Genomic DNA, 26,601 nt, shown 5'->3' with positions numbered 1-26,601 from the left:
TTGATTTCTTAAAAATAGGGAATCCCCTGGTGGTCCAGTGGTTAGGATTCAGCACTTTCACTGTCAGGAGTCTGGGTTCAATCCCTGGTTGGGGAACTAAGATACTGCAAGCCTCGCAGCCAAAAATTATTTATGTTGCATGGCAGCAACACCACAACCAAAGTCTAAAGATAAAAAGGACAAGTTGGACCATAGACAATTTTGTGATGTCATTTCTCTTTTTTTTTAACGGCAATACTAGTATTAAAAAAAAAACTGAGAGAAAATTATTTCCAATATATATCACAAATACAGGGCTTCCTGCAATGCAGGAGACACAGGAGACTTGCGTTCCATCCCTGGGTTGGGAAGATGCCCTGGAGAAGGACATGGCAACCCACTTGCTCTTGCTGGGGAATCCCATGGATAGAGGAGTCTCGTGGCTACAGTCTGTGGTGTCACAAAGAGTTGGACACAACTGAGCCCTCACCATCATCATCATCACAAGTACAGCGTCACTCATCTCACACGCTAGCAAAGTAACGCTCAAAATTCTCCAAGCCAGGCTTCAACAGTACGTGAACCGAGAACTTGATATTCAAGTTGTTCAGGCTGGATTTAGAAAAGGCAGAGGAACCAGAGATAAAATTGCCCACATCCATTGGATCATAGAAAAAGCAAGAGAGTTTCAGAAAAACATCTGCTTTATTGACTGTGCCAAAGCCTTTGACTGTGTGGATCACAACACATTGTGGAAAACTCTTAAAGAGATGGTAATTCCAGATCAGCTTACCTGCCTCCCGAGAAACCTATATGCAGGTCAAGAAGCAACAATTAGAATCGGACATGGAACAACAGGCTGGTTCCAAATTGGGAAAGGAGTACGTCAAGGCTGTATATTGTCACCCTGCTTATTTAACTTATATGCAGAGTACACCAAGCGAAATGCTGAGCTGGATAAAGCACAAGCTGGAGTCAAGATTGCTGGGAGAAATATCAATAACCTCAGATATGCAGATAACACCACCCTTATGGCAGAAAATAAAGAGGAACAAAAGAGCTTCTTGATGAAAATGAAAGAGGAGAGTGAAAAAGCTGACTTAAAATTCAACATTCAAAAATCTAAGATCTTGGCATTCGGTCCCATCACTTTATGGCAAATAGGTGGGGAAACAATGGAAACAGTGACAGACTATTTTCTTGGACTCCAAAATAAAAGATGCTTGCTCCTTGGAAGAAAAGCTATGACAAACCTAGACAGCATATTGAAAAGCGGGGACATTGCTTTGCCAACAAAGGTCTGTCTAGTCAAAGTTATGATTTTTCCAGTAGTCATGTACGGATGAGAGTTGGACCATAAAAAAAAGCTGAGCACCAAAGAATTGATGCTTTTAAACTGTGGTGTTGGAGAAGACTCCTGAGAGTCCCTTGGACAGCAAGGGGATCAAACTAGTCCATCCTAAAGGAAATCAGTCCGGAATATTCATTGGAAGGACTGATGCTGAAGCTTCAGCTGAAGCTGAAGAATGCAGTACTTTGGTCACCAGATATAAAGACTGACTCATTGGAAAAGACCCTGATGCTGGGAAAGATGGCAGGGAGGAGGAGAAGGGGACAACAGAGGATGAGATGGTTGGGTGGCATCACTGACTTGGTGGACATGAGTTTGAGCAAACTCTGGGAGTTGGTGATGGACAGGGAAGCCTGGTGTGCTGCAGTCCATGGGGTTGTAAAGAGTGGGACACGACTGAGCGACTGAACTGAACTGTGTCCTGTTTCGGGTTGAGATCCATGACCAGAGTCTGATCAGGAAGAAACATCAGACAGATCCCAAATAAACATTCTTTAAACAAAGAGGATGGGGAGAAGAATGGTCTTCTTCAGAAATGCCAATATCAGAAAAGACAGAGAGGCAGAGGAAACGTTCCTGATTAAAGACCGAAGAGACCGAACTAAAGGTAACCCAGGGCATTCAAAAAGTTTTATTTATTTGGCTCCGTCGGGTCTTCGTTGTGGCACCTGGAATCCTTGCTGAGGCAGGCAGGCTTCTCTCTAGTTGGGCTCAGTTGCCCCGAGGCACGTGGGATCTTAGTTCCCGGACCAGCGATCGAATCCACATACCTTGTATTGGAAGGCGGATTCTTAACCACGGGACCATCAGGGAAGTCCCTAACCCAGGGCATTATTGATCGGGCCAACGGATACAACTGGAATACAGTCAGTAGGTTTAAATACAAATAGTGTAGCAATGTTAAATTTACTAGTGGGTAACTGTAGGGTCCTTATGTGAGAGCAGCCTGAATCTTAGGAAAAACACACTGAAATATGTAAAGCATTGTGATGTATGCTGTGCAACTTACTCTCAAAGGGACTCGGGAAAAAAGTGTGTGTGCGTGCACAGACACAAAATGCACACACCCCAACGCAGTGCGAGCCAATGGAACAAAATGTTTTCTAATACGTGAATCCAGCTGACCCATACACAGGGAGTTCTTTGGACCTTTTTGGCAACTTTCTCTATTTAAAGTTGTTTCTAAATACTATCTCTATTTAAAGTTGTCTCCAAATACTAAGTTAAAAAAGAGAAACCATCAGTATCTTAAGAGGATACTGCCAGCAGGATGCAATCCAGAACTGACTCTTCCTTAAAAGAAAAGGCCAAACCCAACGGTTGACAAGTTAAATGCTAGCTACGGGCCTCTTCCTATAGGAATAATGGCATCTCTGGGCTTCAAGTTAATGCTAAGCATCTTGGGACCAACCTATAAATTTACTTTTAATCAGAAATTTAAGGAGAAAGAGAAAGAAAGAAATTTAAGGGGACTTCCCTGGAGGTCTGGTGGTTAAAACCTCACCTTCCGAAGCAGGGGTGTGGGTCTGATTTCCAGTTGGGGAGCTAAAGACTCCACATGGCTCAAGGCCAGAAAAGCAAACCATAAAACAGAAACAACACTGTAACAAATTCAATAAGGACTTTAAAAAATGGTCAGCATAAAAAAAAAGAAAGAAATTGAAGTGAATGATTTAAAAACTTCCTCTAGGGCTCCCCTAGTGGCACAGTGAGCCTGCCAATGTAGGAGACAGTGGTTCCATCCCTGATCCTGGAAACTCCCACATGCCTCAGAGCAACTAACCCCGGGTGCCACAACTACTGAGCCTGGCAGCCGCAACTACGGAAACCTGGGCGCCCGAGAAGCAAGACGGGAAGCGGCCACAATGAGAAGCTCACGCACCGCAACTAGAGAGGAGCCCCAACTACAGAGTAGGCCTGGATCGCCGCAACTAGAGAAGGCCCGTGTGCAGTAACGAAGACCCAGCACAGCCAAAAATAAAAATGAATAAACTTTTAAGTGCTTTAAAAAATAAGCAACAAAAAATAAAAAGCTTCCTCTGAAAGTGCCGTCAGCATGGGCCTTGGTGAGGCCGTGTGGCAGGCAGTGCCCTGGGGAGGTTTGTCATCTGTTGCCCGGGCCCTTACATCTGGGTTGGCCTAAGTGACTTGCTCCACGGACACCATATGGGGGAAGGGACGCGTGGGGACTTCTGAGACCAGGTCATGAGGTTCAGGGAGCTCCTTGGTGGGCACAGGGCAGCTGGGCGTGGGCGCTCCGGTGACAGTTCCCAGCCACCAGGCACTGGAGTGAGCCCACCTGGACCACCAGCCAGGCCAGTCTTGCGGCAAGTCCAGCCCGAGGCCACTGACCACACCTGCCAGAAGAACTCGAGGGAGAACTGTGTGGCCCGGCCTTGTCAACCCATGGCAAAGAGAAAGATGGATATATCCCTGTGTTTAGAGCCAGTGAGCTTCCGGGTTTGCAGTGCAACAAAGGATTGATCTCGCTCAAAGAAAGGTCTGGTCAAGGGGGCCCTCTAAGTCTGAGGAACATCCTCCCTGATGAGGGTCTTTTTTTTCCCCTCTGGGTGGCCTATACTTTCCCAAGATCTATGCTGGGGACACTGGGCCCCACGGCATCAGTTAATCTCTCTGGAGATTAAGGTCAGCCACGTGACCAACTGCAGTCAAGATCCTGAGAAGCAAGGCCTGGGCGGCCTTCCCTGTCGTCACCTTGTTGCTGGGAGAAGTCAGCGCTGTCCGACTCCCCTGGCAGAGACACCAGAAGCCCATGCCCGCTCTTTCTCTGCCCACGTGTCTCTTCTCTTTGCTGCCTTTTTTCTCTTGCTGTGATAATCTGTAAGCATGCACAGAACAGCTCTTTTGAGTTCTGCCTGAGTTCTTCTAGCAAACGGTTTGACACAAAGGTGGGACTAGGGACGCCTGAAATGGAGTGGCAAGAGGGTCCCCCTCTGGGGTCTCACCTGCCGCAACTCCACCTGCAGGTCCAGAGGGCCCTCAGAACTGAGGAGCAAATGCAATCAGCGCACGGGGACTTTGTGCTTATTTTCCTCAAGACCGCGCGCTCCCCCCGGGAGGTGACTCACACCCACTGGTTCACAGCCACCAGGCTGGCTTTGGAGAAGCGGACCGACCCACAAGGCTATTCTGAATGCCCCACGGAATCAGGACTGAAGGCGCCTCATTTAGAGCTCAGACTTAAAAACTGAAATGTAGAAGGGGTTCACTATTAACCGCCAATGGAGAATAAAAGGGAAAGGGGCAGAAAACACCTTCAGTCTCCTTTGGCGGGGGGAGACATCTACTTCATTGTGTGAGGTGAGAACCGAGGCTGGCCTTCCCTGAGAGGGGTTGGGCGAGGGCAAGGCTGACCTGAGCAGCCTCAGTGAACACTTGCTGGTGAGAGATGAGGGCTCGGGGCTCCTGCCCACACGTGAACTGTGGATGGGGTTCTCTGTCCCAGGTGGCAGACACAGGGGCTGCTTGGCCAAGTGGCCCCAGGACGGGCCTGTCCAGCTCCAGGGAGATGAGAGGCGAGGGGGTAGGACTTCATGGTATCCCTCCAGGTCCCCTATGAAGTGGTCAGCCCAATGCTAGCAGCTCCCGAGGCCCCACTGTTTGAGACGAGCTGACTTACAATAATGACTTTATTTTAACATGTTTAATTACAGACATAAAATAGCTGGGGAAGGGGGTGCGCCCCAGCCGAGCCCCACCCTGGGGCTGCCAGGAGGGGGGTGCAGGTGAGGCCTCCCTGACGACCCTCCTTCCAGGGGTCTTCCTATGGCGGGGCCCTATTGCTTTAGCAGGGGAGGGGCCATGCAAGTAAGGGGGGCGGGGAAGCCTCTGGGCCCCGCCCCCCCACGGCTGTGCTGGCCTTCCTCCAGAATGCCCGGTCGGCGCCCCACCCTCAGCCTCTCCACCTCCGTCTTCTTTGTCGGGGGAGCAGACCATCTGGCCAGCCCCCCACCCCCTCTGCAAACCTAAAGGGGAATAAATACAAACTTTACAAAGTAAAAGGGGGTCCAACGTTGCCCTGGGCTGGGCCTGGGGTCGATGGGGAGCAGGGCCCTGCCACGCGGGCCTCACATCATCCCTAACTGCAGCAGCGTGCTGGCGTAGGCCATGGGCTTGACGTCGGGGTGAGGCTGCAAAACCAGAGGCACAGGGTCAGACACAGAAACGGGCCAGCAGTGGGGCTGGGGCAGGAGGGGGGTCCTCGGAGCACCAGAGGCAGAAACCAGCCCCCACTGCCCCCTCTCCCGCCCCCAGAACGGCTCTCCGCTCTGGCCCAGGCTTGGGGGCAGACTCACCACTGCTGTGAACTGGTGGAACTGGGGCCGCAGGTCGGAGCCCCGGAGGTGGATGTAGGCGGCTTTGTTCCCCATCTGGTCGCTGTGGGGATAAGAGCAGAGGGGCCGTGTGGTCAGTCAGAGGCTGGGAGGGGCTGGGGGATGAACGCGCAGGGAGAAGGGTCCTGGACAGAGAGACAGGGACACAGATGTCAGGAGAGAGGAATCGAGGTGGAGAGGGGCCCTGGGAGCCCAGAAAGAGGAGTAGGGATGAAGGAGAGAGAGCCTGGCGGGGGCCGGGTGCCAGGAGGAGCAGGCCCGGGGAGCAGTGCCAGCAGGGGCAGAGGGTGGAGGCAGGGCTCAGGCCAAAACACAGTCCCAGATCCAACCACGCCCTGGCTCTAACCACCAGGCAACACGGGGCACAGAGGAGCGTGGTGACCGGCCAGCTGGGATGGACTCGGTCTCTGGTCTTGTCCAGAGCATGGGAGACTCTGGCTTCTTCAACCAAACACGAGCAAAGCGGAGGAGGGCAAGACGGACGGGGAACTCAAACTCGCGGACCACGGGTCCTGCTTGGAAGCAATCAACTGGAAAGAGACACTGAGGAGGGCTACGTGGGGAAAGGGAGCCCTGGCGGGGTTCAGGCGACCTGAAGGACTGACAGTGGTCATCACAGTTACGTACAGAAGAGCTCCTTCCTTCAGAAACGCCCTGAGCCATCACCGGGCGGAAGACAGGACGCGTGGGGTTAGCTTCCCAAGAGCCCACGGTGAGGGCGGGGGTGGGGTGAGAGTCGGTAATTGTTGAACCTGGGTGACGGGTATGTGGGTGTTCATTACAATTTCTGATGTATCTCTGGAATTTTCTACCATGAAACGTTAAAAAGAAAAGAAAAGAAAACCAGTGGGCTGCGAAGAGCAGCCCAGCGGGCAGGGGTGGGGACGCACCAGTAGTTGGGGGCAGAGAAGACGGTGACGCAGCGGCCGCCGTGCGCCACCTCGTAGCCCTCGGCCTTGACCTCGTGGCTGCGGATGATGTAATCCAGCTTGTTCTCCTCCAGGAAGGCCTTAGTGACGTCGGGCCCGAACTGGCAGCTCACGCCCCGCTTGCTGACCGAGCGCCCGTTCTGGGGAGACACGCAGCTCAGGGCATCTACTACCCCCTGCCCTGCCCGCCCTGCCCACAGCCCGCACCTGCCAACCACAGCCCCAGGCAGACTGACCTGCGGCTGCGGGTCGGACCAGAGCAGGTCGCACATGGGACCTGGAGGGGAGAGAGATGAGCGTCAGGGGCTGGGCGAGGATGCCACCCTCCACGGAGGTCACAGGGCACCTGAGGCGGGGTTCTGGGCCACCACGGGCCTCCCCGCCAACCTCCCCGTGAGACCCCATTCAATCTGTATGACCCCCAAAGCTGGAAGGAGTATTTTTTTTTTAAGTTTATTTTTTTTTCCCGGCTGCACCTCGCAGCACACCGGATTGTAATTCCCCGACCAGGGATGGAACCTGGCCCTCTGCAGTGGAAGCATGGAGTCCGAACCACTGGACTGCCCGGGAGGTCCCTGGAGGGAGTTAAATAAATGACGGCTGCAGACACTCCTGCTCCCTGGCCAGCACCGCCCCATGAGGGAGGTGCACGGATCCAACATGCAGGACAGGAAGGTGAGGCTGTCCCCAGCCACCCGGTCACCTGAATCTGGGGGCTGCCGACTCCGCTCGATCTTCCTGATGTCATCCAGGGTGACGCCGTCTTCACTGAACAAGCCCCCGTGCATGATCTGGGGTTCAGGGGGGACAGCAGTATGAGGGGAGGGGCCGGCCACACCCCCACCCTCTGCCTCGCAGCCTCGTGTGGCGGCCGGGTCGGGGAGCCTGCCTCACCAGCACTTTGCCATTGATGCACTGGGCCAGCGGGAGCCACTCGAACACCTCGCTGAAGAGCTCGTACATCTGGGCTGTGTACTTGGCCTTCACCTCCCCCTCGAAGCCATAGATCTGGTTCATGTTGTCCGTCTCATGGTTGCCTGGCCGACAGCAGCATGAAGAGAAACCTCAGCATCCTGCTGCTGGGCGGGGCGCCCTCCAGCTCAGACCCCAGTCGAGGCCGAGAAGGACCACCCGGAAGCCCCAGCCAGTGGCATTCACGCAGCAGCTCGCGGGTCCTTCCCAGCAACCCCACGAGGTGGAGACGCTGTTCTCAGTCCTCTGTCTAGAGGGGCGGACGGGCCGAGAAGATCCACAGGTGTGTGGTCACAAGGCCTAGGCTGGCCCTGATCACCATGGGTCCAGCCCTGGTCCCAACCCTAAGTGACCAGAGGCACGTCCCTTGTCCCCTTGAGACTTGGATTCCTTCTTAAAGGACCAGCCACACTTATCATGCTAGAAGCATCAAGCAAAGGGGGGGTTTTGGAGCGGAAGAAAGGCGCCCCTGCAGTGCCTGCCGTGGGCCAGCCCCGTGCCTGGGCGTCTACCTTCCCACCAGAAACCGTCCTCCTCCCTCTGGGGCCGGAGGAGGCCAGGGAGCAGCCAGGTCCCCCACAACTGCCGAGTCCGGACTGTTTGAGTCCAGCTCTGCGCCACCTCCTCCAAGGAGGCCGGCAGTAGGCGCTCATGGGATCTGTGCCACGTGCCAGGAGCACTGCGAGAACTCCTTGAACCTGGACGTGAACCCGGGGGCATCAGCACGGCTGTCCCCTGACCGGGGATTGAACCTGGGCCCTCTGCATTGCGAGTGTGGAGTCTCTGCCACTGGACCGCCTCGTGCGTCTCAGAGCCCCCAGTCCAGCCCCTGCCCCTACTCCATCCTGCTTCTCCTCCGCTCCTCTCCTCTGCACTGTCCCCCCTCTCGGCAGGCAGGGTCTCCCCTCGGTCCTCACTCCCTGGTGAGCTGACCCAGCTCAACGCCACATGTACGCTGAGGAACCCCACTTTATAGCCCCCGGAGGCCTCCTAGACATCTCCTCTCCGCCTCACAGCCACATCCAGATCCAAGCTCCCCACCTTCCAGCCTATACTCTGCTCTTCCCGTCACCCCCCAAGTTTCTCAGTGGCAGCAGCTCTCCAGATGCTCCAGCCAAAACTCGGGAGTGTCCCCCTCCAACCCCTTCTTTCTCTCACATCTGCATCCAGCCCACCAGCAGGCACTCAGGCTCTACTCAAAAAGCGAGTCCGCACCCAACCACTGTTCCCACCTGGGTCCAGCTACCACCAGTCTCCCTGCTCCCTCTCTCAGCCCTTGGTCTGTTCCCCACACGGAGGCCCACAAGGTTCTATTAATACCAGAGATGGCCCCTGACCCTCCTCTGCTCAGAGGCCCCCCATGACCAAAGTCCTCACCGGGGCCCACAGAACTCCACTAACGCCATGCTGGTGCCCAGTGCCCAACCTGCCCAACCTGCCAGGGCGGCCCCGTGCATGGTCTCAGTGAAGACACAAAACAAACACGCCTGCAATCACTATCCCGCACATGCCCTGCCCAGGGCCCCGCGCTGACCCCAGACCCCACGCCGACCCCCCAGCTCACCTCGAAGTAAGTGAAAGTGATCTGGGTACAAGAGCTTAAAGCCAAAAAGGGTGAGGATCACTTCTACGGAGAAGGAGCCACGGTCCACAAAGTCGCCATTAAATATCTGCCCTGCTAAGGAAAACAAGAGGGAGTGCTCCCTCCCCAGCCCCTCCAACCCTGCTCCTGTTGGCACTACCCTGGGGCCAAGAACGCCAGCAGGGCTCGGGGCACCTGGGCTCTCCTCACTTTTTGGGTCTGACCCAGTAGTTTGGCCCCTCTGAGCCTCAGGAGGTACCAAGGTCCCCAATCTTGCCTGCTTCTTAGGGAAACTGACGGCAGAGGGAAAGACCCTAGGCAGTTAGCTGGCTTCAGCCTTCCCCCCAATACAGGCCCAAAGCCACAGGGCAATCGGTACATGGGCCTGGTAGCCCCGCCCAGTGGCCATTCATGGAACAATTATCCTAACATGAGCAAATACTTATACAATGAGGACCGGGACCCCCGAGCCTGTGTTCATCACAGGTATGAACACGCTACCCGTCTCAGTAGCCTGATGAGGCAGATCCATTTTACAAATGACAAACCTGAGGAACTGAGAGGTGAAGAGACCTGCCCAAGTCACATAGCCGGAAAAGGGCACGGCCAAGAGGGAAGCCAGGCGTGGGCAGGGCTGCCCCACCCTCACGTACGCGCTCTGCAGCAAGACACACATCCAGCCCCGTTTCAAGACGAGGAGAAGCCAGGGCTCGGACGCACTGGCCTCATGCCCAGGTCACAGCAGCCGCGCACCAGCCCAGGCCTGTCTGGCCCTGGAGCCTGGAGTGCAAGGCCGGCAGCTGCTCCAGCCCGGCTTGGGGCCGGGGCGCTCATCAGGCCTCTCCCTTCTCAGGTTCAGGCAGGGAGTCCTCTCCCTCCTGTACTCCACCCTTGGGAGGAGAGGCCGGGGAGGAGGGACTGGCCCTTCTGAGGAAGGATACGTAGGGGTTGGTCTCCGAGGGTAAACCGTTGAGCTCAAATATGTTCAGGAGGTCATAGAACTGGCCGTGGGTGTCCCCGCACACTGTAATCTTCTCTGTCTGGAAGAAAAGAGGCCGCCGGAGAGGGAGGGGCCCAGAGAGAGACGTGTGGAGGGGGCAGAGGGGAGAGGAGGGGTGAGAGGTCACAGTGGAGTGAGAAGAACCATGCAACAGACACAGGCGGGGAGCACGAAATGCAGAGGGGAGGAGAGGGACAGGAGAGACACAGGGTGGGAGGAAGGGAGACCAAGCCAGGGGTTGGGGAGGAGGTTGAGGGGGGGTTTATGAGTTTCTGAGCTCCGTGGGCCCTCCCCAGCCAGGGAGCTGCCCGCCCGCCCGCACACCGCACCAGCACGCACCTCTTTGAGTGTGGTCTCCACGAGCGTGCTCAGCTTGGAGAGGACCTCTTTGACCTGTACTAGAATCTGAAAGGCAGGGCAGGCTGTGAGTGGGGCCCGCTGGAGGGCCAGCCGCCCACCCCAGCCCCGGGGAGACCAGACTGGCCAGGAGATGCTGCTGGGTGGAGGGGAGGGGAGAGGGGAGGGAGGGGCAGGGGAGGCCTAGCCAAGCACGTGCCCGCTGGGAACAGAGCCTGTGACCTGAGTGGGCTATGCAGTATTAAAACATCAGGACTATTTCATGGGAAAACCCAGATTCTCCGTTTCTCTTAAAACGATCAGCATCAGGCAGAACCACGTGGGATGAATCCAGATACAGAACGTTTAAGAGAATAGCTGGCTTGCAAACATCGAAGTGTCAAAGGCACAAAAATCTCCCCAAAAGGCATGAGGCTGCTCTAAATGAACAAAAAAGTAAAACAGCAGACCATACGCAATCATTGATCCCTCAATGGATTCTGGATTAGAAAAAAAAAAGAACAGCTAAAAAGGATGTTTGGGGAAAAAAACTGGGGAAAGCTAAACCATCAGCCTGGAAACACACAGTACTAGTCCTTGCGGACTGAAGACGGACTCGGCAGCGGCGTGCACACCTGGCCATGTGGGCAGCAGCAGCCGGCCTGCGGGCTGTCTGGGTCAGCCAGTGTTATTCTCTCGCCACCGAATTTCCAAGGTGGGAACGACTATAGTCATGCAGTAGAATGTCCTGTTGTTAGGGGACACAGGTTATGGTGCAACTTATTCTCAAATGGTTCAGGAAAAAGGAAAAAAAGAAAATACTGCATGTGTGTACACATGCATATACATAGAAAGATAAAGCGAAGTGTCAACACCTTAATAACTGGTGACTAAGTGAAGGGGCTATGGACGTTAACTGTGCTGGTCTTTTGACTTTTCTGTGGGTTCAACAATTTGCTAAGTGAAAAGTTGGGAAAACAGTGCTAACAAAGAAAAGCAGGAGGTATCCACTTCCGGTCAGAATGTAGAAAGTTACAAAAGATTGTCACTGTTGCCTTAATGATGGAAACAAGCCAAGAAACAAGAAGAAAAAAGAAAAAACAAAGAACACGCTGAAACATCTCATAGTGAGGACTCAAAGGAACCTAAATGAGTCAAACTACAAGACAGGGAGGCGACCAGCTCTTCCCTGGGAGAGCGGCGGTGGCTGTGCCCCTCCCCCCCCCCCCCCCCAGCGGTGCAGCAGGAGGGCCAGGCTGAGAGGGGAGCGGGCGCGCCAGAGCCTGGGGGCCCCGAGGCAGAGGCCTCCGCCCAGGCCTGCGCATCCTTTCCCATGGCCACACAGAGGGCGCGAGGCGACATGGTGGGCAGGAGCCACCCGAGGCACAAACATGGGGGCGAGACTGAGAGCAGAGCGCCCCGCAGACACCCCAGCAGCCGGCAGCAGGGCTGAACATCAGAGCGCTTTCCTACAGCTCCATGAGCTGGAGACCTGAGAGCGTACAGGCATCCCTGGGATTCCGCCAGGGTGAAGATCCCGAGCTCCGCCCCCAGGGAGTCCTGGCTCCCCTCTGGACACATCTGAAGCCAGCTCCAACTCGAGCTGCCCCTGAACTGCAGTGGGGACGGACACAGCCCCTCACTCTGGCAGCCCAACAGAGCAGGGCCTGCCCGTGTCTGCAGGAAAGTATCTGTCTCCATCGCTACTGTGCTTCTACACAAAGTGTCTGGCCCACGAGAAAAAAGCGCTAAGACAGGAAGAGCAGACAAACAGAAGCGGACCCAGAGATGACCCAGATGGTGGGAGATCTAGACAGAGACTTTAAAATAACTGTGTGGAAAATGTGTTGAAGGATCTCACAGAAAAGGTAAATGACATGCATGAACATATGGGGCCGAGAGACGAAAGCTATTAAAAAAGTAACCGATGGAAATGCTGGAGATGAAGAATTCATCTGCAGGGTGCCCGGCACACCGTGGGCTCAGCAAGCGCCGGCCGGCGGGACCGCCCTGCTCCTGTGCCCCCGCGGTGGTGGGGTTCAGGCCGGGCCAGCGCCTTGAGGCTACCCCGGGTCCCGGGCTCTGGGGGGCGCTACCTGGTAGGCGCACTTCCGGTGCAGCTTCTTCTGGTCCTTGTACCACTGCATGAGCTCCTTCATGAAGGTGATTGTCACCCTGCCGTCCTCCAGCTTGGGCCCACTGTACTCATCCTCGATGGCTGGCGTGTGAAGGGGGGAGGAGAGTCAGGGGCCGCGGCCACTGTCAGGATGGGAAGTGGGGCCTGGCCCCCAGGCACGGGGCAGGCTCGGCGCTAGACACACAGGTTGAGAGGCGATGGGCTGAAGACTCCGCTCCCTGGCCGGGGCCTCTCTCAGCCGGCCCCTTCTGCTCAGGTGGGCTCACAGGCCCTCTCCCTGACCTCCCGCCTACAGGGCACCCCCTCTCTGGCAGCCTCTCCCCCGGACTTGATCCGCTAGCATTTAATGCGTGAACTGACTATCCGTCCTCTCTCCCCACTAGGACACCCGCTCCACGGGGCAGGGGCTGTGCGGGTCACAGCTGTATCCCCAGTGCCCACAATGGTGGCACCCAGTAGGGACCCAATAATCATCCGTGGAATGAATGACAGACACCTCTGAGTGCCCAGAGGACCTAGGGACAAATCAGGCCCATGACGGGTGGTGCAACTGCGGGATGGATATAGCAAGGAAGCTCGCCCACACCCAGGACCTCCAGCCCCCAGGCTGGACGGCGGGGTCTCCAGGAGCACAGACAGCGTGGGGGCGCAGGGACCAGAGGCGCCCAGCATGAACAGCAACGCAGGGCCCGGGCAAGGACGAGGAAGGCTCTGGGCCAGGCACAGCGGGGCACCCAGGCCCGACTCACTCATGCTCTCGATGTCGAGCGAGTCCACGACGGAGCGCTTGTGCTCGTCGCCCGCAATGGCCCGCTCGAAGGCCTTCTGCTTCACGATCTTGTTGCACTCCTGGTACTTCATCTTGGCATCCTTGTCATGTGGCTTCACCTTCACCACCTGGTACGCAAGGTGGGCAAGAGAGGACAGAAGGAAGGAGTCATCAGCCCCCAGGTGAGGCGCGGGGCAGAGGGGTCACTGGGAGGCGGGGGAACCATGACTGCCCTTGGCTGGCCTGGCCCAGGGCTCCACGGACACTGAGCAGAGCACCCAGTCCCGTGGAGAAGGGGTGCAAGCCTGGACTCGCTCCCCGTCTAGGTCTTGGTTTCTGTGTCCCCAAACTGGGCACGACAGCTGCCCACACAGGGCTGCCGAGAGGGAAAACGTATTAACCCATTCAGATGCTCCTTAATACACTGCAGCTCTGACCATCATCAAAATAAAACTGGCCCTGCTCCAGCTTCCTCGCTGGAACCAGAGGGGCTGAGAGGTCCCCGTGAGCTGGATCCAAGGTCATGGTTTACAGCCCGACTCAACCAAAGAGGCAATGACTGGCTGGATGACCCGGAGTCTCAGTTGTCTCATATCTGAGGTGGGGGAGGTGACAGGCTGTTGGGGAAGATCAGGAACCAGCACGGGCCTGGCATGCAGCCCAAGCTCTGCGGGCAGCCGCCGGCACCTGGTGGTCAGGCGCCTGGGGTCAACCTCGGGCCAGAGACCCAGGACCAGTAAGCTCCCTTGGTTCCCTCCTGAGAAAGGTGGAGGCGACAGAGCATGAACCCCGAGGCTGCCAGGAGGATGGAACGAGCAAACACTTGTTAAGGGCGTGCAGCAGCACAGGCCGCCCACGGCCCCTTTCACAGGCTGCCGCGTCCATGACATGGGATCGTATGCAGGAAGCACTGGGCGCTTGGCCATGGGACACACTCAGGTCCCAGGAAGAGGAGCCCGTCCCCTCCCCTCCCCCTGCCTTCCGTCTCGCTTCCTACAGACTCTGATCCCCCAAGTCCAGAGGGAGCGGGGGCTGCATTCAGACCCCAACTCTGCCACTTATGTGCTGGGTGACCTTGGGCAAATGAATTCACCCCTCTGAGCCTCAGTTACCTGTAACTCTTCCTGTAATTATCAGTGGACCCTGCCTGACCTGCCCCCCCTCCCCGTTGGCCTCCCCAGGAGTGGGCTCCCACAGCCCTGTGCCACAGCACAGAAAACGGGGGTGCCAGGCAGCGAATGCACCCTGGTGGAAAGCCTGGCTGCATCAGAAGCCGGGGCAAAGGTGTTTGCTGATGAACCCCGAGGGTCAGTGTGGCTCACCCCCGAGAACGGGTGTGCAGACCAGGTGTGGGGGCAGGAAGCCGGGTCAGGGCAGGCTTGGGCCAAGGCGCCCTGCCAGATGCCTCCACCTGCGGTGGGGTGTGGCGCAAGGCTTGGGAGAGAGGTGGCCCCGACAGTCCCTGGAGTCCTTCCCAACAAGCACAGGTTAGGAGTCCACGGCCCAGGATGAAATCCAAATTGCGGCTCCGCCTGGCCCACAAGGGCCCGCCCAGCCCTCTGCGTTCCCTGCTTGCCCAGCGCGAACCAGCCAGACCAAAGCCACAAGTCCCCAAATGTGCCAGCCCCCTCTCACCTGCAGGCTGGTACCCCCTGGCCCAGAACACCTCACGTCCACCCTCAGTGACTCTCCAGCCCTGCCTCCTCCTCCTCCAGGTCTCAGCCCCCCGCCCCCGCCCTCTATCTCCCAGGCTGGGCCGGGCACCCGCCGTGGGCTCCCACAGGGCCCTGGGCTCCCTCATTGCCCCACCCCAGCCCTGAGCACCGCAGGAGTCGGGTCTACCTCCCCAGTGGAAGGTGGCCGTGGCCACGAGGGCAGGGCTGAGGCTGTGTCCCAGGTGTAAGGAGCGCCCCGAGTGGGCGGATGCCCCACTAAGCATTTCCTCTGAGCCAGCGCCCTCTTTTCAGAGAGCTCGAGGAACGGGGTGCAGCCGGAAGCAAACACTGATGAGCCCAGGAACAAAGGAACGGAGCAGTAGCAGCGCACAGCTAAGCTTTCTCTGTGCCTGAGGCTGTAAGCCACGACCTCGCTCACTTTCTCCTCAGAGCAGCTCTCTGTGATGTCATCACAGCTCCACCTCACGGACAGACAGGGAAACTGAGGCTGGGAGAGGTGAAGTCACTGACCCAGGAAGCTAGGATTCCACTCTCTCTCTGCTGAAGATCCTGGTCCCACCGCACACGCTCGGACGGGACCCCTCCCCACCTACTGCCAAGGTCCCCACAGCCCCCGACACGCCTTCCAGGGACACGATGCAGGTCCGGGTCTTACGAGCAGGCTCTGGGGCCAGGCCTCCAGGCCTGCCTCCAGGCCTTGCAGTGGGGGGAGGCCCCGAGGCCTGTTGGCTCAGAACTGAATGCTGGACTTCTCTTTATGAAGAGGGATCTCACAGCAAGTGGGGTCTGGGCTGTGTCCGGTCGGCATCCTGTGACAGCGATGCCAGGCATGTCGCTGGGGGAGAGGGGTGGTGGGGTCTCTGCCTTACTCCTTACACCTGCATGTGAAACCACAACGCTCGCAGAATAAACAGCTGTTTTTACAAAGTGGTTTCAGCCACGAGTATTCCCGAGCAGTAAGTCCAGGGACTCAGACCGATGATATGGTAGCACAGGCTTGTGACCCCCACATGATGCCACGGGGCCGGCATGTATCTGGGAAACGGGAGCTCTGTAGAGTTCAGGAAGGTGACCCAGAGCACACGCTCCACACAACAGGACGTCCCCAGCAAGTCTGGGTGGCGCCTGGTAACCACGCTCACTCCTGTTTCCGCAGTAAAACCTCCAGTGGCACCACGTGGGACTGCAAACCCTCCAAACCCAGGAAGTCCCGGGGGCAGGTAGGGAGTAGAGACGGAGTCCCCCGGACCCAGCCTGGGCCCTCGTGACTGTCTGAGCTCCAGCTGCAGACAGGACAGAACACAGGTGGAATCTTGTGAGAAGAGGACCCATAAAGGGGCAGGGAATCCTGGAGCCAGGGTCCCCCTGAAAGAATGAACTTGGAGATGAGGGAGAGGCGTTGGTGGGGGGATTCAACACGGACCTGGAGAGGGGCGATCAGCTCCTGCCCTGGAGGTGGAGCAGAGTGGAGACACCCCCGAGCCCCCAGCCCCTAACAAGGCCCTGTGTCTGCACACAGCCCTTCCTGGGGGGCCGTGGGCTCTTCCCAGACACCCCCAAGAGAAAGCACAGCCAGAAAGTGCCCTGAGTGGGGGCCCAACTCTCGCTGAGTCCTCACAAGGCCACCGAGGCAGGAGATCCAAAGCGCTCAGAGCCACACAGCTCACGGCCTGGCGTTCTGACCGTGGAGCCGGTGAATCCAGCCCCTGCACGAGTGGCCTGCAGACTGGAGACCATGACTCAAGGTAAGAATTCACACCTAATACACACCTGTATTCACATAAATGAAAAATATTCGTACACACACACATATGTGTACTTCCTCCAAACTGAACTGCTGACTTCTCTAGTCTATCTGAAGAAGACAGAAGTACTGGTCTCAAACAGCCCACTGAGCATTACAAGCATGGACTCTGGGTTCACGTCTCTTGTCTCTGCTGGGCGACCTTGGAGGAGGGATATCATCTCTCTAGACCTCAGTTTCCGTGCTGTAAAATGGTAAATCCGTTTTCCTTCATGTACAAAGCACGTAAAGCGCTCACAACAGAGCTGGGCCCGCAGTGAGCGTGCAGACGAGGAAACTGAGGCTGAGAAAGGAAAGGCCCTTCACCTGAGGGCCAGGCCACGTGATGCTGTCTAACCAAGGTCGTGTCTTGGTTCCGCCTCCAGCGGTGCCAAGACTGAAGAGGGGTCTGGGCCCATGCTCCGCAAATCCCTAGCGTGTCACCACACAATGGCTCCGGAAGTACAGCCTGCATGGGGACCCCCCTGAGGCTGGCCCCTCTGCCCTGCACCCAGAGTCTGATGAAACATGTCAGAAAGGACAGCCTGCAGGCAGGTGGGTGGTCCAGGCTGGCAAGGACCTCAGGCTCATGCAGGGGGTCCCCAGGGCTGCTGGCAGAGCCTCCAAAGGGAAAGTGGCCGTGACCCGGCCCCTACAAATCCCGCAAGGCCGGGATAAAGCTGTGTATGCCCGCGAGATGGCTGGAAGTGACCATCTCAGACTCCAGGAGTACACGCTGCGAGGCCCCAGGCTGGGTCAGAGCAGTGAGAAAACCTCCATTCCGGGCCTTGGGGAGACGGCCCTGCAACCCAGGAAGGCAGACCCCGTGCAGATCTGCACTTGGGGCTCCTCTCATTTTCTGCCCCTTCCCTTCTGTCCCCAGCCCCTCCCCCGCTTTGGAGACCTGCCCCCATCCACCCCAACTGCCCTCCTGAGTTACTCATTACTGAGCCCTCCAGGCCCCGTGACCTGTTCTCACACCACTTCAGCAGCACCCGACAGCCACCCGGGAGGTGGCCACGCCTCTCGGCACCACCTCCAAATGAGGACACCCCGGGCCCAGGCAGGGGACCGGCTGGAGAACAGCCGGGGAGCCCAAGCTTGTCTGGACCCCGCTTTGCAGCTCCTTCCTCCATCCTCCTGGGGGGTCATCCCAGCCCCCGCCTCCACTCCGCCTCCCGGGCTCTAAATCTTCTCCTCCTCCCTGCCTCTGCCCTGCCTGCCCTGCCACAGGTGCCCTGGCCCAGGGCTCGGCGCGAACCTGCACTGAAGGCCGCCCTCCTCTCTGGGCCGGCGGCCAGCAGCCTGCCCCGGCCGTGTGACCTGCCCCCTCCAACCGCAGCCCGCAGCTCTCGGCCTCCCGTGTTGTCCTGCCTGACACAACAGAAGCTGCTCAGAGCGTGTGACGGAGAAAATGAAAGGAGGCAGTGAGGTTGTGTGCGCGTGTAAGGGGGGGCACGGCAATCATTCATTCAACAAACACTAAGCCCCTGCTGGGTGCCAACCACCGTCCCAGGGAGCGTCCCAGAACAAAGAGAACCCCCGCTCTCAAGGAGCAACTCTCTGGATGGGGGAAGACGCCGGCCAGAGGCTGGGCTGCCTGCGTTTAGACCCCAGCTCCACTGCTTGCCTGCTGCATGCAGGTGGGCGGGCCTTGAGCCTCCTGGGCCTCAGTCTCCCCATCTGTACAATGGGGGTAACCATAGTTCCTGCCTCACAGGGCTGCCACACAAGTCACTCAGCCGGCTGACGTGAAGGGGAGAGGACGAGCCTGGCACGCAGGCATGCTCTGTGAGGCCTTCCCCTATCACGACCAGAGCAGTGACAGCAGCGGGAGCGGTGGATGAGTGAGTGACCTGGCCGGTCCCTGCTGTCCTCTGGGTCCCCTCCCTCGTCACCTCATCAAAACACATCCCCGTGTGCTGTGCCTCTACAGCATCTCGCCCTGTTCTCTTTCTCCCACGCCCACATCCTCACCTGCAATGGCTGTTTGCCCTCCCAATGACAGCTTCATTTTTTTGCCCTCCTCCAAACTATAAGCTCCACCAGGAGGGCTGTGTGCTTCTTGTTCACCAACAGTAATAACAACAATAATCAGGATAGTTAATTACATGTGCCGACTACGCGCTAGGTGCTGTTCTAAATGCCTGAAAAGCAGAGGCTCGTTTACTCTTCACGGCAACCCCAAGAGGCAGGTCTTTGCCCCCCCCCCCCACCATTTCACAGATATGGGGAAGAACACACAGAGAGGCCTCGCCCCTCTCCCAAGGTCAAGCTGGGCTGTGAACCCAGCTGGCATGTGCTGGATGAGCGAGCGGTGAGTAAATGTGCGCACAGCCTCTTCACGCCTTGCCCGTCAGGTCTGGCCAAGCACGAGGAGGCCCCGGCCCGCCCCGCCTGGCCCCCAGCACCAGCCCGGTTCAGGCCTGCTCACCGTCTCGTAGTCACGCAGGGCGGCCCGGAACTTGCCCAGCGCCATGTTGCTGGCGGCCCGGCGGTAGTAGCCCTTAATGTACTTCTTGTCCATCTCAACGGCCCGCGTGGCGTCGGCCAGCGCGTAGCCGTAGCACTCGGTGCGCAGGTAGGCCAGGCTGCGGTTGCCATAGTAGATGGCGTTGCTGGGGTTCAGCTCGATGGCCTGGCTGTAGAACTTGATGGCGTTCTCGTAGTCCTTGGCTGTGAAGATGCAGCGGGGGGTGGGGGGGGTGGGTATGAGGCAAGGGTGCCACCCCCAGCCAGCAGGGGTCCTAGGCTGGGTGCTGGCCAGTCCCCCCACTTACAGATGGAGAAACTCAGGCCCAGAATGGAGCTCAGAAACGTCTCTCCAGCCCGCTCCCCTTCCTGACTTGTCCCACCCTAGCACAAGCCCAAATCCCTAACTCCCTAAATCACTTCCACATACCTGCCCACCCAACCATCGCCCACCAAGGCCCCAGCTGGGCAACACTTCCTCCAGGACTTCCGGAGGGCCTTCTGAATGTGCCCCGGAGAGGGTATGTTAGTGAGTGCCAGCCCTGAGATGGTAATCAGCAACTCTGAGTCTGCCCTGAGCCCCAAAACAAGTATACAAGCCCAAAGAGGGGTTCCAGTAAAACAGGAAGTGGGGACAGAAAAGGGACCTACTTAGGTCTCAGGAAGGCAACACATCAAAGAGACTCAAAGGAAGCGATAAACCAGACCAGAGGAAGAGCATTCCCCACAGAAGGAACAGCAGGTGCAAAGGTACTGGGGAGGAGAGCACGGAGTTCTAGCGCCAGCGAGAGGGTGGTGTGTCTGGGGCAGACTGAGCCTGGGGAGGGTAGGATGTGAGGGCAGGCGGGCTGGCAGGACGCATCCCGAAGTCCGCAGCCAGAGCAGGGTGCAGCGGCAGGACGTGACATCTGGCCAAGGGGAAAAGTCCATTTTATTTGAAACGCGCCTCGGCTGTGCCCTGCACATTACATCCCGACCCGGGGCATCCGCATGTCCCCACGGCACAAGCACCGTCTGGTGCTCCCTCTAAGCAAGCCACAGAGGTCTCGTTCAAGGTCAGACGCTCAGTCTGTATCTGCAGAGCTGTCTTGGCCCACGTGGCTGTTCGACAGGCAGGAGACCGAAGCCAGGGGGAGCGCCCGACCTGGGGGGACGTGGTGTGCCAGGTGCCTTGTGGGGCTCTTGGCACACGGGTCCCTGCACTGAACCCTCATGGCACCCCGAGGACAGCTGCGTTAGCCCCACTTTTCAGATGAGGCTCTAAGAGGGAAACCACATCACCCGGCAAGTGGCAGACAGGGATTCCGAGTCAGGCCAACTGCCGTGGGCTCCCACGTTCAACCTCCGTACCAGGTGGCCTCTGGGGGAGACCGGCATGGGGCAGACATGGGCATGGGGGCAGGCAGCCTGGGCCCCATCCCCGCTCTGCTCCTAGCGAGCTGTGTGTCCCGGGGCAACTTACGTACCCACTCTGGGCTAAAGTTTCAGAGAGTCCTCCCAACCTCAGCCTAAAATGAGAACTCCTGCCCTAACTCCCACTGTTCTTTTCCCCAGAGGCATCTGAGAAAACAGGTCTTTCCTTTGTTGTTGTTTGCTTACTGCCCAGCCTCCCGGTGTGAACTTAAGTCCTGTAAGGGCAGGGGCACTGTCTGTCTTATTCTGACCCTGGCCCTGTCTGAGGACACAGCCCACCCCGGCCTGCTGTCCAGGGGCTCACGGTCCAGCTGGAGGGTGGGACGGACACACTGCACACGGATCACCGCCCCCAGACCATGACACCCGCAGTGTTGTGGCTGGGGCCACCCAGAGGGGATGCCGGGGCTGAGACTCGGAGGAGGAGGAGTCGGGAGAAAAGAACGGAAGAGGACTCCCAGCTCCATGAGTGGTTCCTGAATGAATGAAAGAAGGAAGGTAGGAAAGAAAGAGAAAGACGGACACACCAACAGTAGGGAAGGAAGCCAGGTGCTGGGAGGTGCCAGGACAATATAACAACGATCCCTTCCGCAGCTAACGTCTGGCAACCTTTCAAATGGCTCGGATGTCACCTCCTTTGAGAAGCCTTCCTTGACACCCAGGCGGGGTCAGGCACCTTTCTGGGCGGCCCCCGCCCCAAGGCTCCACTCTCTCAGGTCTGCCCTCTCTGGGCAGTCACCGTTAGGTGATGGGTGTGTCTCCCCAGGACCGTGAGCCCTGGAGGGCAGGCCCAGGACTTCTCAGAAACATGCCGGGGCGGAACGAGGCAGTCCGACCGACCCTCCCTGGAATGCCAACATCTTCGAGGACTCCTTCCAGCCTCCTGGCCGGATTCCAGAGGCCGGCAGCCAGCGTGCCTACCGAGTACCTTTGGGCATGGGGTGGGGAGCCTGACATCAGGGTCTAAGGATCCTGACCATGAGATCCTGGACAGATAGCCTCCCCTCTTTGAACCTCAGTTTGCTCATCTGAAATGTGGGAAGCACAACCGGTCCCGCCTCATGGGCTGGCTGTGAGGGTTAAAGAACTCCCAGATGAAATGTGGCTATAGCTGAGAAAGCGATCAGCAGATGCTCATAAAAGAACTGACTGAACAACTCACCGAAGGGAAGAGACTAGAAAAGAGGAAACGGGAGGGGCCTGGGCTTCACACAGCTATCCGACACCAGATCCCAGCCCAGCTCTACAAATATGAGTGCACTTAACCCTTAAGGGAGGCCCCATTTTAGAGACGAGAAAAGTGAGGCACAGAGAAGTTAAGGTCTTCCCAGGGGTCACACGGCAGGTAAGATAAAGAAACAAGATTTGAACCCGGGCAGCCTGAGCCCTTAACCGCGTGAAGTCTTGGACTCAGGGGCCTCCTTGGGGGTTAAACGGAACCCCTCTCTTTATACAGAAGGCGGTGGGGGGCGATGAGGCTCAGAGAGAGGGGAAGAGGGGTGAATGACACGAGGGACCAGGCTCTTCCCCCCTGGGGCCTTTGGATCAGGCCTGAGTTCCCAGGGGTCAACCAGCTAGGGTCCTGCAAGCCCCTGGGGGCCCTCGTCTCCCCCTTCACCGCCCCGGGGCCAGGACGGCTCCAGGTAGGGCTGTGGGTAAGGACTCTGAATGTGGGAGCCAAGCACGTGGTGAGGAAGGGGAATATCCGGGCCATGCTGTTCGCACACTCTGACCTTGAGCAAGCGGTTTCACTTCTCGGAGCCTCAGCTTCCTCTATAAAACAAACAGGGCCGCTCCTGCCTGCCTCCCAGCACCCGGGGGAGGATTAGACAAAGTGGTGTACCTGGCCCCCGCGGGGGCTCAATTAAGGTGAGCTGTAATTAATCTTTTTATTGTTATTCCCCTGACCCCTGGGACTGGGGCCTGTGCCTACAGCTGCCTGCCAGACAGCAAGGGGCTTGGACCAGGAGGGGCATCCCCCTCCATTCCAGCTCAGTGCCAGCGCTGCTGGCTACCTGCCCAGTCTCAGGTCTCCCAGAGCTCAGAACCCAGGTCCTGGGGGGGCAAGGAGCCCCTCCGGAAGGCCCACTGTTTCCCAGAATTCTCCCCTCATCTCAGCATCTGCCCCCATGTTGCCGCTCTTCTCAAGCCCCATTTCAGGAGCAGTCTCACCTTCCACGCTGCCCCATGCTAGAGACTGGGCCCTGGCAGGGACACCTGATCTGTCAACCCTCAAAGCCAGGCAGTCACCTTGTTCTGTCAGGTCAACCTCCAGAAAGTCTCTCAAATCTCTTCTTTCACATCCATCCTGACTGCCCGTCTCTGCCTGGCCTGGCCTTCATCCTCTCCTGTCCAGGGTCCTGCCTCAGCCTCCCCCAAGCTCTTCCAGCCCCCAGTCCTTCCCCTCCAGAGGGGTCTTCCTAGAGCCGCAAACCCAATCCCATCCTTTCCCCGCCCAGAACCATCCCTGCCTCCTCAGAGTCCCCACGCGGGATGCTCAGGCTCCCCCTGCAGCCTCACCATCAACTCTGGCCTCTCAGGCTCCAGCCCCGCTCACTTCCTCAGTGCTCGGCTCACCTCTGGGCCTTTGGCATCCCGCTCTTCCCTCCTGGGGTTCCCTCTCTCCAGGTGACCGCTATCACTCTCCCTCTGAAACACTTCTTGAGTCGGCTTCTGTCTCTCTGGCCCGGTGGGCACCACTCACCTGTCCACCATCCTAGTCTCTTTCCGGGTCTCCAGCCTTGCCCTTGGATCCGGTCTCTGCAAGGCCACTGGGGGATCCCCTTCCATTGCTAAGCAGCCCATGTTGCTCCTCTCTTCAAATGTCCCATGGCTTCCTGCCACCCTCGCGATGACATCCACACTCCCTGACCCGCCTCCAAGGTCTACCTCCAGCCTCACCTCTCACCAGTCCCAGCTCCTTCTCACTGCTCCGGTCTAACCTGACCTTCCCACCAGAGGCTAGCTCTCTGCTAAGGCTCGAGATCCCTCCCACGCCACACCCCACCTCCATGGCCCTCTGCTATGGGCCTCCTCTCTCTCCTTCAGGATCAACTCTATTGGTCTATAGTTTTAGTCTCTTCTGCTCTTCAAAAAAAAAAAAGCAGCACCCCCCACCCCCAATTTCTCCACTCCCCCATAGAACCAAAATTCTCAAGACCCCTGTCAACACTGGCTGTCTCCACTTCCTCATTTCCCATTCACTCTTCAGCGCCCTCCCCTCTGGCTACCAGCCCCATCATCCCCTAGAAACTGCTTGGGTCAAGGCTACCACCAACACGTTACGGAGCCAAATCCAACGATCAATGCTCGGTGCTGGCTTTTGCAGTATCCCACCTCAGGCACATCCCCTCCTTCCAGAAGCACTCCTTTCTCTCAGCTTTCCTGATTTTCCTTCCACCTCAAGGACCACTCCAACGCAGCCTCTTCAGTTCTAACCACTAGAATCCCTTGAGGTTCTACCCTAATCCCCTTCTCTTCCAAGGTGACCTCCTCCATTCCTATAGGCTGTTGCGGTCCACCCAGAGGCTGATTCTGCCCAAATTCCTCACTAGCGAGTTCCAGGCTGGTCCATCTCTCCACTCAAGAGCCCCTCTGGGAGAGTCGAGTCAAATCTGAACTGGTCTGTGCAGTGACTTATGAAACCCTAAGATATGTGGCCCCTGTCCTAAGGTTATCTTGTATCTGTTTCTCTGCTAACTTGTTAAAGTTCCAGCCAAGCCAGCCAGTCTCCTTTCATTTCCGACCTCAGGGCCTTTGCACAGGCAGCACCACCCACCTGGGACACTCCTTCCTTTTCCTCCCCAACCTCTCTAAGGTCGTGGCCTCCACCCCTTATTCTCTATGTCTCTGTTGGGGGTTTTCAAAAGGAATCATCACAGCTTTTAAATATTTTATTATTTCTCTGTGTGTTTGCTCAATGTCTGATTCTCCTGCTAAATTACAAACTACCTAAGGGCAGGGCCACATCTGTGTCACCTGCTGCTGTGTACCTAAAGTCAACCACAGTCCTTAGCACGCAGCGGATGCTCAATAAACGGACCGAATCAATGAATGAATGGGTGCGCCCACACCCTACTTTCCTAAGATCCTAAGTCATACTAGTCTTGGATTGCCTCACCTCTACCCCGAGAACCTTCCCTCTCCTGGAGTAACCTCAAATCTCCTCCTTCCTGGCCCTCCCATCTAATGATCTATTTCCCATGCCTACGATCGCCTGCTCTACCGGGACAGTTCCCCCCCTTCCCCCAACTTGGTGCCTCTCCACTTGGAGTCTCCCCACTTGGTAGCGCCATCACTCCTCCGCCCCATGTCACGACTTGGTAGCGCCCTCTTCAGATCGTGCCATAAGCTGACACCTCTGGGGTCTCACATTTGGTGGTGCTCCCATTCCGGTCCCCCTCCCGTTTCACACTTGGAAGCGCCCTCCTCGGTCTCCCCACTTAGCACCCGCTCCGCTCGCCACTTCCAGGTATCACCCCTTCTCACCGGAGCCCCCTCTGTCGCCCCTTGGTAGCGCCATCCTCGCCCTCCCCACGCCCGGTCACTTGGTAGTGCCTGCCCCGCGCCCAAGCTGCCGCTCCGCGTTGCCATGGTTCCGCGCGGGCCCGGCACCCCTTGACTTGGGGCTGCTCTCCACCCTCCCTCACTCCCTCCAGGGCGGGCGCACCTTTGAAGTAGTCGTTGGCCTGCGTCTTGAGCTCCTCTGCCCTCTTCAGAGCGCCATCAGCCGGGGGCTCGTCCCGGGGGGGCTCAGCACACTCAGTCCGCTCGCCCTCCGCCATCGCCATGCCGCAAAGCGACCCCCACCCTGGCAACGGCCTCCAGCGGCACCCGGCCGAATCGTCGCGAAGGAGTGCCGACTTGCCGCTGCCGCTGTTGCACAAGTGTCGTAAAGCGCGGGCCCCGAAAGCTCCCTTCGCGCGCCTGCGCAGGGCCCTTTCGCCGTAGAGCGCGCGGAGGACAAGGTGACCAGACGGTCTCCGACGGCGCCCTTCCTAGAATGAGCCAATGAGGGAGGCGAAAAGGGGCGCGCGGGCAAAAAGGCCCGGCGTGGCCCCAGGTCCCAAAGTTCCGTGTTCCGAGCCACAGAAGTTTCTCGGGGTCTTAGAGTGGGCTCTCCCTGCCGTCATCTCCGGATGGTAGGTGGTTTGCGAACGCTGCTGTTGGGTGTGGCTTTTCTTTGTGACAATACTGTCCCTGACGCGGAACCCGAGCCGGTGGTGTCTAGCCCTATTGTCAAGTACCTGTGTGACCTTGAACAAATCTTCTCATCCTCTTCAGGGCCTCACTTATCCCTCTCTGGAAAATGGGCAGTTTCTCAAACCGACAGAAGAAAGGGTCAGAGTTTCTAAGTTATTAACTAAAGGTACCCTGGATCCCCTAGACTCAGAAGATTGTTGCACCATCTCCTCTCTCACCCCTCACTCAGCAGCCTTCCATGGCTCCTCAGTGCCCTTAGGAGAAAACCGAGACTTTTTCTGATGAGCTAGAAGACCCTGAATAGTCTAGCCTTAGGCAACATTTCCAGATGCCACTCCTATCCCCAATCCCCATTCACTGTACACCCTTCCGGGCCACCTTTCCCAAGCCCACAGCCACTACTCAATGCTAAAGTATAAATTCTTTAAAGCTCTGCTCCGGCTCCCCTCCTGGGGATAGCACGAGCTATCCCACCCTCAAAGCTTCTTGTCCTGGCAGTTAGACCCCAGCACAGCCAACAGTCACCCGAGAAGCTACAAGCTAGTATCACCTCCATTTTACAGATAAGGACACTGAGATTGGTAGAGGGCAATGCACTTGCCCAAGATCATAAAATAAGAAAGTCACAGAGCGAGAACATGAATC

The 26,601-nt window shown here is 57.6% G+C and overlaps 1 protein-coding gene across 1 annotated transcript; it reads right to left on the bottom strand.

Moving 5' to 3' along the window:
- Positions 1-4,962: 4,962 nt before the first annotated feature.
- Positions 4,963-25,757, bottom strand: PPP5C (protein phosphatase 5 catalytic subunit). Its single transcript, XM_055552754.1, has 13 exons — positions 25,424-25,757; positions 19,304-19,545; positions 13,391-13,538; positions 12,601-12,722; positions 10,508-10,573; positions 10,110-10,208; positions 9,151-9,256; positions 7,509-7,651; positions 7,318-7,405; positions 6,851-6,891; positions 6,576-6,754; positions 5,647-5,728; positions 4,963-5,481 (listed from the first exon to the last, which is right to left on the bottom strand). The coding sequence occupies exons 1-13, from the start codon at positions 25,542-25,544 to the stop codon at positions 5,419-5,421; spliced, it is 1,500 nt and encodes a 499-aa protein (XP_055408729.1). The 5' UTR covers positions 25,545-25,757; the 3' UTR covers positions 4,963-5,418.
- Between the last annotated feature and the right edge of the window lie 844 nt (positions 25,758-26,601).

Source organism: Bubalus kerabau, chromosome 17 (genome assembly GCF_029407905.1).
Source record: "Bubalus kerabau isolate K-KA32 ecotype Philippines breed swamp buffalo chromosome 17, PCC_UOA_SB_1v2, whole genome shotgun sequence".
NCBI classification, from domain to species: Eukaryota; Metazoa; Chordata; class Mammalia; order Artiodactyla; family Bovidae; genus Bubalus; species Bubalus kerabau.
Note: the sequence above shows the minus strand (reverse complement) of the source record. Positions and strands in the feature narration are given on the sequence as shown.